This window comes from Talpa europaea, assembly GCF_964194135.1.
Source record: "Talpa europaea genome assembly, chromosome: 4".
In the NCBI taxonomy this organism is placed as follows: Eukaryota; Metazoa; Chordata; class Mammalia; order Eulipotyphla; family Talpidae; genus Talpa; species Talpa europaea.
The window spans coordinates 53,300,650-53,313,433 of NC_140070.1; the positions used below are offsets into that span (position 1 = coordinate 53,300,650).

Here is a 12,784-nt window from a genome sequence, read left to right on the forward strand (position 1 = left end):
TTGAATGAAAACAAATTTTGACTATTTGTAAATTGCAAAAAACATAATTGAGATAAAAAAGGAGAAAAACAAAGAAATCCAAACAACATATGCCTTACCATTAGTTCAGGTGATGTGATATCTCTTGGGCCCTGATACGGATCATCACTAGATGCGAATGAGGCAAGTATTGATAAACCATTGAAAACCTGTTGATAGTGTTCTCCAATACGTAGCAATAACTCATTATGTAATCCTTGAAAATCCTGTCTCAACAGGCTCCCCAGTTCAATTTCTGTTTCATTCTAAGCCAGAGACACATTAAAAATAATTTATTTTTCTAAAATACTAGCATTTATTAGGAATACATCTATTGATTTTAACAAAGTAAATTAGGAATGCAAACTCAGGTGACAATATTTACTAATGTCTTTGGGAAAAGGATTCTAAACTTGTTTTCCCTTGGTAGGTCTTCGATGAGCTACAATTAATAAAGAGAAGTGATCAGACTTTATTTTGAAATAAAATTGAAAAAAGGAAGTCCTAGCCTTCTATAAGGTCTTATGATATCACCAGCTCATTATTCATAATACATAATCCCTGGGAAAAAATATAGTATACTTCAGAACATAGTCTTTCTGGTCAAAATGTTAGAATTTAAGCTCCAATTCTGGTCATTTTCTACTTGTGCTGTGATTGTCCTACTCTGACTTCTCTCTGCTTGTTTCCTTATTTATGATATGAAAAACTAATGGTAACTTTTTCTTATTATGTAACTTAGAGGAATAGGTGAAATAATCCATAAAAATTATTTAGCAAAGTTTCTGACAAGTAATAAACAATCTCACATTATTCCCATTTCTATAATTCAGATTTTCTTTCTCAAAATGAATAAATATACTCAATATTCAAAAACTCTCGTGTAGAAAGAGATCTATGCTGGCACATTATAACTCAATATAATGGCAAATTATGAAACAATAAAGAAAATAAATTAACATCGGAGTAAATAGTAGAGAGCACATATGTGTATCTGACAGGTACTTTGGTCCCATGTAGTTTCATGTTATTTAAAGGTGTCATCGTTGGGGTCTCCATGGTGGCACAAGGGGTTAAGCACAGCACTATGAAGCAACCCGTAGCCTCTGCAGCACAGTTTGAACCCCGCCTGGCCGGGGAGCTACCCATACAGTGCAGCAGACCTCTCATGTCTCGCTTGCTGCTCCCCTCAGCAGTGCATTTCAGCAGTCTGCCTGTTCTGTTCCCCACTCTGTCTCTGGTGAATCATTTCACACACCCCACATCCCCCACCACACCTCTGGCCTGTACCCCAGCTCTTGTATGCATAAATAAATAAATCTTTAAAAAAAAAGGGTGGCAGGGCCTCCCCGGTGGTTCAGCGGTTGAGCGCTGGGTTGCGAAGCTGCCCGCAGCCTCTGCAGCGCCGGTTCAATCCCCAGCTGCTCCCTGGCCACTGGAGGAGGGTCCCGCATGGCGCGCTGACCTCTCCTGCCGCCCGCTGCTCCCCTCAGCAGTGTACTTCGGTCCCTCTGCCTGATCTGCTCCTCACTCTGGCTTTGGTGAATTCTCTCACCCTCCAGCGCTTCTGACTGTACCCAGTGCTTGTATAAATAAATAAAAATAAATCTTAAAAAAAAAAATGCTTCAAAAACAAAAAAAAACAAAAAAAAAAGGGTGTCGGGCCTCCCCGGTGGCGCAGCGGTTGAGTGCTGGGTTGCAAAGCTGCCCGCAGCCTCTGCGGCGCGGGTTCGATCCCCGGCTGCTCCCTGGCCCCTGGAGGAGGGTCCCACATGGTGCACAGACCTCTCCTGCCGCCCACTGCTCCCCTCAGCAGTGTACTTTATAAATAAATAAATCTAAAAAAAAAAATTATAGCTTATGCTTCTCCTTTGGTGGTGTACTAACAATGACACCCTTTTTTCTTTTTTTAAAAGGAACCAAACATTTCTTTTTTTTTTTTTTTTAAAGATTTATTTATTTATTTATACAAGCACTGGGTACAGTCAGAAGCGCAGGAGGGTGAGAGAATTCACCAGAGCCAGAGTGGGGAACAGAACAGGCAGACTGAAGAAACACACTGCTGAGGGGAGCAGAGGGCACGGCAAGAGAGGTCTGTTGCACCATGTGGGACCCTCGCTGGTGGCCAGGGATCGAACCAGTGCTGCAGAGGCTGCGGGCAGCTTTGCAGCCCACTGCTCAACCACTGCGCCACCAGGGGAGGCCCATAAGCTATAATTTTAAATTTAAAAACTAGCAGGAAACTGGGTCCAGTTGTAATGAAAACACTAAGTAACTACACTAAACACTGATACTAACTACAGTTAGTGGAGATTAACTCTGCCTATAAACACTTGTATATTATTAAACAGCTTATAGCTCTGATCAATTAAAAATTTCTAAAATGAAATAAGCTAAGAACCTGATCCATGAATGGATGACTATCATACGATACTATGATGAAATGGTCACAGGAAATAACAGAAGGCTAATTCTAGTTAATGTGCTACATTAGCTCCAGGACAAAGTTTATATAATGTCGTTTGAACTTCTATTATTCTAAAATAGGTACCCCTTCTCCTTCCTACAAGGATTACAACAGCTTTCCTATAATGCTAATTTAAACAAAAGAGCAAAATGTATACAAATATTCAATTACCTTCAGATAATAAAGGGCACGTTCTAATTCATCTTTGGAACAGGAACAGACCAAATGAGAAAAAATATATTTGAAGTTATTTATTAGAATCTCCCTACGATTGACATTTAATTGTTTTCCTAATGTTCGAATGAGAGCAGAAGCTGCAGGGCTTGCTTTGGCAGCAAGGTCAGGTAGTAGAACTTGCAATGTCCTCTGAAAAAGAAACACTACAATTACTAAAAAAAAAACATTTATCAAGGTAATAAAATATTCACATAAGTTATGTGCAAAAATATTCTATAGTGCAATACAAATTATGAATCAACATATGATTTATATTTGAATTCAGGTTTACCATTTATTCATTCAACAAATATTTACTAGCAGCTACGGTGCTTCAGGAATGGCAGACAAGGCAATAAAAATACGCATGGTCCCAAATGGCACAGAATTTACCTTACATTGAGGGGAGATACCAAAAAGAAACAGAGAAGATAATTTCTCATGGGTATGTGCTCAAATATACTCACACCCTGAGGTAGAAGTAACAAGCTTAATGTATTATTTAAGCTAACATATTTAAACAATAAGCAAGAGTAGTCATAAATGTAAAATGTTATTTTTTTTAATTGCAAAGTTGATGTTACATATTAAAGACACATCATTAAAACATGGCAATTTTGGTCTATTTTGGGCCTCCCCTGGTGGCCCAGGGGTTGAACGCTGGGCTGCAAAGCTGCCCACAGCCTCTGCAGCGCCGGTTTGATCCCCAGCCTCCGGCGAGGGTCCCATATGGTGCGCAGACCTCTCCTGCCGCGCCCACTGCTCCCCTCACCAGTGTACTTCGTCAGTTTGCCTGTTCTGTTCCCAGGTCTAGCTCTGGTGAATTCTCTCACCCTCCAGCGCTTCTGACTACCCAGTGCTTGTATAAATCAATCAATCAATCAATCAATCAATCAATCAATCTTAATTTTGGTCTTTTTTTTTTAAGATCTTATTCATAAAATATATACAAAATTTCAAACACAAAATGGCTGGCTTTTCATTTATTTATTCAGAATGTAGCCAAGGAATACCTTCTACATGTCAGTCACTATCCTGGGCACAGGAAATGTGACAGTGATTAAGAGTCAGCCTCTAATCTCGGGAGACATTTACACTTAACTTGTGTTATGTCTCTCAATTTAAAGTTAATCTGTTAAGGATTGCGAAGCTGCCTGTAGCCTCTGCAGCGCCGGTTGGATTCCCAGCCACCAGGCGAGGGTCCTGAATGGTGCGCAGACCTCTCCTGCCGCCCACTGCTCCCCTCAGCAGTGTACTTCGTCAGTCTGCCTGTTCTCTTCTCCGCTCTGGCTCTAGTGAATTCTCTCACCCTCCCACACTTCTGATTGTACCCAGTGCTTGTATGCATAAATAAATAAATAAATAAATAAATCTTTAAAAAATTATTAAAAAATAAAGTTAATCTGTTAAGACTATTAGAACATTATAAGGTAGTTTCTACAAAGTATTAATGATTATTATGTTAGTAGATACAAAATATTCCATAGCTTAAATATCTGATGTTTAATTTCTTCTCAGGGTACTATTTGGTTTTGCTGCTTATATTTTAATGAACATTGGTGCTGTCTGGCTCCCAGTGTAGAAATGCTGCATGAAAATCCAAGAGTATCTTTGTGCGCTTACCATAAATTATCATATTTCCTTCTAGGATTTGAACTATTTATAAGCATTTAAGTGTGTTAAAATATGACAATATTGTAGGAAAAAGTTTTATATGAGTCACTATTACAATTTATTAACTAAGAGTAATGATAAGTTTTGCCTTTGGAAAAAGGTATGAAGATAATCTAACCTAGATCTCTTTCAAACATTAGCCCTAATGACTTTTCTCTTTTTTTCCCTAATGATTTTTCAAAGGCTTCCCAACCCACTTCATACTACATACTATGTCATCTGAATTCACAGAAGATCAACTATACTACTAATATTGCACACAATTCCAAATCCTTAGGGGGTAAGATGAATTCATTCTACTGTGTATTAATAATGGAACCAATAAAAGCACTAAAGACAGAAGGGCTTAGTCAACCAAATCAGTATCAATCAATTAGTATTAACCTATCAGAACAGCTAAACATATAGAATGGTTCATATCAACATAAGCTTAACTTTTCTAGCCCAATAACAGCATATAAAAGTCAAAAGAAAACATGTAATTTGAAAATCTAGGGCCTCTATGTTGCTCAATATACATGCCATATTTTCTTCAAAGAAAAAAAATCTAGAATGGAATAAACGCAAAATATTAAATTAAAAACCTCAGTTAAATCACCTGTACTTTGCAAACTTACAGTAAGGAAACGATTAAGATCAGGAAAGTCAAAAACGTTGGCAATTTCAGACAAGGTATTTAAAGCCATTTCTCTCTGGTGAGCCACATCTTGTTTTCTCATCTCAGCATTCTGGCACGGAGTACTAGGAAGTGCTGTCATTTGACTGGAGTGAAGGGATTCCACCAAAAACTAGAATAAAATAATGTCTTATTTTTCACACATGAAGAAAATTTAACTGGCATTTTTTAAGTTGACATATAATACCACAGTATACTAAATAAATTACTTGAATCATCTTATTGTATGTTTATAACATTACTGACATAAATTATGTCATACAGATGCAGCAATCAAGTTTACTTAAGAAACCTAAATATCTTGTTAAAGATTATACCTCCAACACAGGACAAACTCAGTATTTTAACACAGCCTAACTTTCCAGCTGTGAATAGAATCAACGTTTTTTAAATGTCTTATCTATAATATCAACGCATTATGGAGATTATCATCACTAAAAAGGTTAAAAAAAAGAAAGGCTATTTGGGGTTTTTGGTGGCTCCATATGAATTTCATCAATTTTTGTTTTATTTCTTTGAAGAATGACATTGAAATTTTTATTGGAATAGCATTGAATCTCTAGATTCCTTTTGGTAGGATGGCCATTTTGATAATGTTAATTCTTCCGATCCATGAGCAGGGGATGTCTTTCCATTTCTTTGTGTCTTCTTCTATTTCTTTTACAGTGTTCTATAGTTTTCTCTGTATATGTCCTTTACTTCTTTTGTTAGGTTTATTCCCAAGTATTTGATTTTTTTTGTTTCAATCATAAAAGGGATGGTTTTAATGATTTCTTCTTCAAATTTATTGCTTGTGTATAGGAAGGCTACTGATTTTTTGCGTGTTGATTTTGTATCCTGCCACTTTACTAAACTGATTGATTAATTTAATCAGTTTTTCTGTGGAGTTTTTGGGGTTCTCTATGTATATTATCATATCATCTGCGAATAGTGACAGTTTGACTTCTTCCTTGCCTATTTGGATTCCTTGTATGTCTTTCTCCTGTATTATAGAAGATGTGGTATACATACACAATGGAATATTACTCAGCAATCAAAAAAGATAAACTCATGCAATTTGCAGAAACATGGATGGATGGAGCTGGAAGGGATCATGCTCAGAGAAATAAGCCAGAAAGAAAAAGAAAAATACCAGATGGTCTCACTCATAGCAGGAGTTTAGAAAACCTAAATAAAGGACCAGGAAAAAGAATAACTATAATAAAGAAAAAATCAAAATCAACAAGCAACTATAAACCAGAGATACACTATGGGGGGGAAGGGGTCAAAATAAGAGGGGTGCAATTGTATTGGGAACATAACCAAGATGAAAATGCATACATTGTGCAAAAATGAAAAATGATGTAAAAGATACATTTAAAAATAAATAAACTTAAAAAAAAGAAAGACATCTCTTAATAGATTAATAATAGAGTATAATAATTCAACATATCATTATAAGGTGATTTTTCCCTTTACTCATTTATAATCTACATCTTCAGACCAAGATGCTAAAATGTAAATTTAGAAGATTTATATTCTCTTAAATAAAATACATCATTTTAAAAAATACATCTTTCAAAGCAAGAAATATGAAATATATATATATATGCTCTTTTTTCAGAACTCTTGCAAAATACTGCTATTTCCTATAGTTAAGGCTAATGACTCACCTGACACATAGGTTTCTTATACTGACTGAAGAAGTTTTGCAGTTTAACACTTTTAGCTGCAGCCATAGCTCTGATTTCTGTGTATGCTGCTCCAGAGACAGATGCTGACTTGGATAATAAACAATGTAATAAATGCAAGAGTGCAAAAGGTACCAAATCTCCTTTTGCTGCCCTATAATGAAAAACAAAATGTTACATTCATGTCTCAGAAATTAATGGAAATCCAAAAATAAATGCCAAGTGATATTACATATCATTCTCTAATCACACCTGTCATATTACCATTTCTAATACCAGGCAAATAAAATAAACAGAATGGCCAGAATTAAAAAGGAAATGTACAAATACTGCCAAATATACCTTCCAATATCTCCTGTTGTAAGAATCAAGGTGTCCTTCAACTCATTATTTCTTGAGATTTGAGCATGTGTATATGCTTCCTTCATTCTTAGGACAAAAAGCTAAAACAATAAAATTAACTAGTTAAAGAAATTTCTAGAGCCAGTTTTATTAAAATATGTATGTTTAAAAATAAAAATTATCAACCTCTTTTATAAATCCATCTTCAGAGTCCAAGGATTCCAATATATGCTTGATATTTCCACTAAAAGCCACTCTAACATCCTTGTCTGGATCTTCCATTAAATTTAATAAAGTCCCAAGAACTATTTTAACATCTGTTTCATCTTCTCTAAAATCAAGGTGCTTACAAAGATGATGTAGATTATCTATGAAAGCTAAAGAGCAAAAGCATATAATATCTAATTCAACACATTAAACATCAAAGTTTTACTGTAAAAATATTATCAATGGGAAATACACTATAGATTCTAAGTTACCTTATAATATCAACATTTAATATTTAAATTTTAGAACACACAAAATTGTGAAGGATTAAAATGAACACTTATAAATTTAATTTACACTTAAAGTTATAAATAATTTAAATCTAAAATGAATACTAAAATATTTTAAGTTATAAAATAGTCACTTAAGATTTCATATGGGCTTCCCCGGTGGCGCAGCGGTTGAGCGCTGGGTTGCGAAGCTGCCCGCGGCCTCTGCCGCGCCGGTTCGATCCCCAGCTGCTCCCCGGCCACCAAAGGAGGGTCCTGCATGGTGCGCAGACCTCTTCTGCCGCCCGCTGCTCCCCTCAGCAGTGTACTTCCGTCCTTCTGCCTGCTCTGCTCCCTGCTCTGGCTCTGGTGAATTCTCTCACCCTCCTGCGCTTCTGACTGTACCCAGTGCATGTATAAACAAACAAACAAATAAATAAATAAATAAAGCATGCCTCAAAAAAAAAAAAAGATTTCATAGATCATTATATGTTACTAAAACAGACTTAAAAGAACATCTCACTGATGGACAAATTCCTACAACTCTACAATCACCCAAAGCTAGATAAAGAAGAAATAGAACACCTAAACAGACCAATTACAAGAAGCAAAATTGAAATGGTAATCAAAAACCTTCCCAAAAACAAAAGCCCAGGACCTGATGGATTTACAAATGAATTCCACCAAACATTCAGAGACAAATTAGTGCCGATCATTCACAAACTCTTCCAAAAAATTGAAAAGGAAGGGACAATACCAAACACGTTCTATGAAGCCAACATTACACTAATACCAAAACCGAACAAGGACAACACAAAAAAAGAAAACTACAGGCCAATCTCCCTAATGAACACTAATGCAAAAATCCTCCATAAAATTTTAGCTATCAGAATCCAACAATGTATCCGTAAGATAATTCACCACGACCAAGTAGGATTCATTCCAGGGACACAAGGATGGTTTAACATCTGAAAATCAATCAACGTCATCCAACACATCAACAAAAAGAAATATAAAAACCATATGATAATATCAATAGATGCTGAGAAAGCTTTCGACAAAGTGCAACACCCATTCATGATAAAAGCCCTTGAAATTCTTGGGATACAAGGAACATACCTCAACATCATAAAGGCCATCTATGACAAGCCAACAGCCAGTATCATTCTCAATGGTGAAAAGCTGAAAGCAATTCCAATAAGATCTGGAACAAGACAAGGATGTCCACTCTCACCACTGCTTTTCAATATAATACTGGAAGTCCTAGCCAGAGCAATAAGACATGAGAAAGACATCCAAGGAATCCAAATAGGAAAAGAAGAAGTCAAACTATCACTATTTGCAGATGATATAATAATAGACATAGAGAACCCCAAAAACTCCAAAAAAAAACTAATTCAACTCATCAATCAGTTCAGTAAAGTGGCAGGATACAAAATCAACACGCAAAAGTCAGTAGCCTTTCTATACACAAACAATAAATCTGAAGAAGAAGAAATAAAAAAAAACATCCCTTTTACTATTGAAACAAAAAAAATAAAATATTTGGGAATAAATCTAACAAAAGAGGTAAAGGACCTATACAAAGAAAACTATAAAACACTGTTAAAAGAAATAGAAGAAGACACAAAGAAATGGAAAGACATCCCCTGCTCATGGATTGGAAGAATAAACATTATTAAAATGGCCATCCTACCAAAAGCAATATACAGATTCAATGCTATTCCAATCAAAATCTCAATGTCATTCTTCAAAGAAATAGAACAATTATTGATGAAATTCATATGGAATCACAAAAAACCCCAAATAGCCAAAGCTCTCCTGAAAAAAAAAAGAAGGGAATGGAGGCATCACACTGCCAGACTTCAAAGTATACTACAAAACCATAATCATCAAAACTGCATGGTATTGGAACAAGAACAGACATACAGACCAATGGAATCAAATAGAAAACCCAGAAATAAACCCACAGATTTATGGTCAACTAATCTTTGACAAAGGAGCAAAGACTACGCATTGGAGCAAAGAAAGTTTGTTCAATAAATGGTGCTGGGAAAACTGGGTCGCTACATGCAAAAGAATGAAGCTTCACCACTACCTCACACCATACACAAAAATCAACTCAAAATGGATTTAAGAACTAGACATAAGACCTGAAACCATAAAATACATAGAAGGAAATACAGGCGAAACACTACGTGATATTCACATCAAAGACATCTTTACAGACACATCACCCAAAGCAGTGATAGTGAAGGCAAAGATAAACAGCTGGGACTACATCAAATTAAAGAGCTTCTGCACAGCAAAAGAGACAATAACAAAAACAAAGAGAAACTCCACCAACTGGGAGAACATTTTTGCACACAACACTAATGATAAAGGACTGATCACAAAAATCTGCAAAGAGCTGATGAGACTCAACAAAAACAAAGAAAATAATCCTGTCAAAAAATGAGCAGAAGAGCTAAAAAGAAACTTCTCCAAAGAGGAAATGCAAATGGCCAACAGGCATATGAAAAAATGTTCAACATCACTTGTAATCAGGGAAATGTAAATCAAAACTACAATGAGATACCATCTCACACCAGTGAGAATGGCACATATTAAAAAAACTAGCAACAACAAATGTTGGCGAGGGTGTGGAGAAAAAGGAACTCTTCTGCACTGTTGGTGGGAGTGCAAACTGGTCCAACCACTATGGAGAGCTGTGTGGAGATTTCTGGATCTGCTAAACATAGAGCTTCCATATGATCCAGCAATTCCACTCCTAGGGATTTACCCAAAGGACACAGAAACATCAATTCCAAAGAACACCTGCACCCCTATGTTTATAGCAGCACTATTTACAATAGCTAAGCTTTGGAAACAGCCCAAATGCCCAAAAATAGATGACTGGATCAAGAAGATGTGGTACATATATACCATGGAATATTACTCAGCATTCAAAAAAGATAAACACATGCAATTTGCAGCAACATGGATGGCACTGGAAGGGATCATGCTCAGCGAAATAAGCCAGAAAGAAAAAGAAAAATACCGGATGGTCTCACTCATAGCAGGAATCTAGAAAACTTAAATAAGGGACCAGGAAAACGAATAACTATAAGAAAGTGAAAATCAAAATCAGCAAAAAACTGTGAACCAGAGACACTTTTTGGGGGGTGGGGGGCGGGAGGGGAGGGATTGGGGTCAGAATGGGGGGGTTGCAATTGTATGGGGAATATAAAAATAAAATTTATTATTAAAAAAAAAAGAAGAACATCTCACTAATCAAAAAACTGTGAATGAAGAACAGTCTTAGTCTTAATGTGAACACCACACTGTAAGACTTAGGGAGTCCTAGAAACCATCTATCATATCAATACATGATTTTATATGCCTGTATGTTTAAAACAATACCAGGGGCCTCCCTGGTGGAGCAAGGTTTTAAGCATCAGCATTATGAAGCAATTTTCAGCTACTGCAGCGAAAGTTTGATCCCTGGCCAGGGAGGTGACACACATGGCGCAGCTGCTCCCCTCGGCAGTATATTTCAGTCAATCCACCTGTTCTGCTCCCTACTCTGTCTCTGGTGAATCCTCTCATTCTCTGCACCTCTGGCCTGTACCCCAGTTCTTATACGCATAAATAAATAAATCTTTTTAAAAAATATGTAAAATCATATATTGTTTTCAAATGTTGAAACTTACTAAAACAAATGGATCTTCTAAGTATTTATGTAAATATCACGCTCCCAACAAACATGCAATTGCCAGTGGAATATATAATCGACATTATAGATTATATATAGCAAATATATAGAGAAAATATAATTACATATAGAAAATATAATCTATAGTCCTCGGGCAAAGTATCTAACTATTGGTAGTTCTGAGGACAAAGTGAGGCAGAGGACATATTAAGTAGTTCCTGGTATCAATAAAAAGGATTTAGAATATTGAACCTTACTATACTGTACTTTCAAACATCAGATATGCACCCTTGTAGTATCAGATCACTAGAGCATTTTAAAATCCAAATATTAATTCCCTTGTTACTTCTAAGATGCAATATAATACTGGATATCCCATTTATAAATAATCATTACATGACCATTGAACCTATAAATAAGTCCAATTTTTTAAAGCTTCAGAGATTACTACATTTTAAAATATTAAATAAATTATAACAAATCACTCACCAAGTTTCACTGGACTAGATGTTTTTTTCTTCAGTAAGAAAAGGAATGGCTTGCAAATAGAAGCTTTCAATCGAGTAGAGGAACATTCATGTTGAGAAGTGACTTTTAGGCTCTTACAGAAGAGGTCAGTATGTCGATGCTCAGAAAAAGGTTCTGTTAAATAACTTGTCAAATAAAACATGCCATGAAGCATACAGACAAGTTGACCAAGTATAGAAGCAAATTCTTTCTTGACAATATCAGAATCATCTCTGACTTTATCTCTGAGAAAAGAAAGAAAAGGTACTAAACCTTCTTGCTTAATTTTGTGGTCTAAATAGTCTTATTTAATTTGGGACAAATAATGATAAGACAAAAACTAGAAGGAAAAAAATTAAATACTAAAACTGAAAGCAGTATTTGCTCTATGTACTCAATAATAAAATTGCCTATATGATCTTTCCAATCAAGTTATATATTCAAATTAAAATATTAATACATACATAAGAATCTTGGGGACTCTATTATAAGAATTCTGCTGCTGCAATAAGATAAAAAATCCATTAACACAACTAGCCCGGATTACTTCATGGGAGCTCTGCAGGGCCCAGTTGTAAATTGAGGTTCTCCATTCAAGGAATATTCTTCTTGGAAACAGAGTTAGAAGAAATACACATCGTGACTGTGCTTGTGGTGCTGAAAAAAATTAAGTGTATTAAATAAGATGTCTGTTAGTTATTTATATATATATAAATAAAATCACATACACATACATTTTCATTCTCTACATAAGGTCAGGTGACATTTAAAATGCATGTAATCGTGGGCCTCTTCGATGGCGCAGCAGTTGAGCACTAGGCTGCGAAGCTGCCTGTAGCCTCTGCAGCACAGGTTCAATCCCCAGCCGCAGGCGAGGGTCCCACATGGCACGCAGACCTCTCCTGCTGCCCGCTGCTCCCCTCAGCAGTGTACTTGGGTCCTTCTGCCTGCTCTGCTTCCTGCTCTGGCTCTGGTAAATTCTCTCACCCTCCCACGCTTCTGACTCTACCCAGTGCGTGTATAAATAAATATTAAAAAAAAAAA

At 36.1% G+C, this 12,784-nt stretch overlaps 1 protein-coding gene across 2 annotated transcripts in view; it reads right to left on the reverse strand.

Moving 5' to 3' along the window:
* ATR (ATR checkpoint kinase) overlaps window positions 1-12,784 on the reverse strand; it is a gene marked incomplete at both ends in the record, with an annotated part of 123,423 nt that overhangs the window by 94,923 nt on the left and 15,716 nt on the right. For both annotated transcript variants that reach the window (XM_084231548.1, XM_084231547.1), the window contains 8 exons: window positions 99-284; window positions 2,657-2,851; window positions 4,993-5,163; window positions 6,704-6,875; window positions 7,064-7,164; window positions 7,250-7,440; window positions 11,723-11,985; window positions 12,205-12,397. In XM_084231548.1, the coding sequence (XP_084087674.1) occupies window positions 99-284; window positions 2,657-2,851; window positions 4,993-5,163; window positions 6,704-6,875; window positions 7,064-7,164; window positions 7,250-7,440; window positions 11,723-11,985; window positions 12,205-12,397 (1,472 nt within the window). The remainder of the gene's footprint in view (window positions 1-98; window positions 285-2,656; window positions 2,852-4,992; window positions 5,164-6,703; window positions 6,876-7,063; window positions 7,165-7,249; window positions 7,441-11,722; window positions 11,986-12,204; window positions 12,398-12,784) is intronic.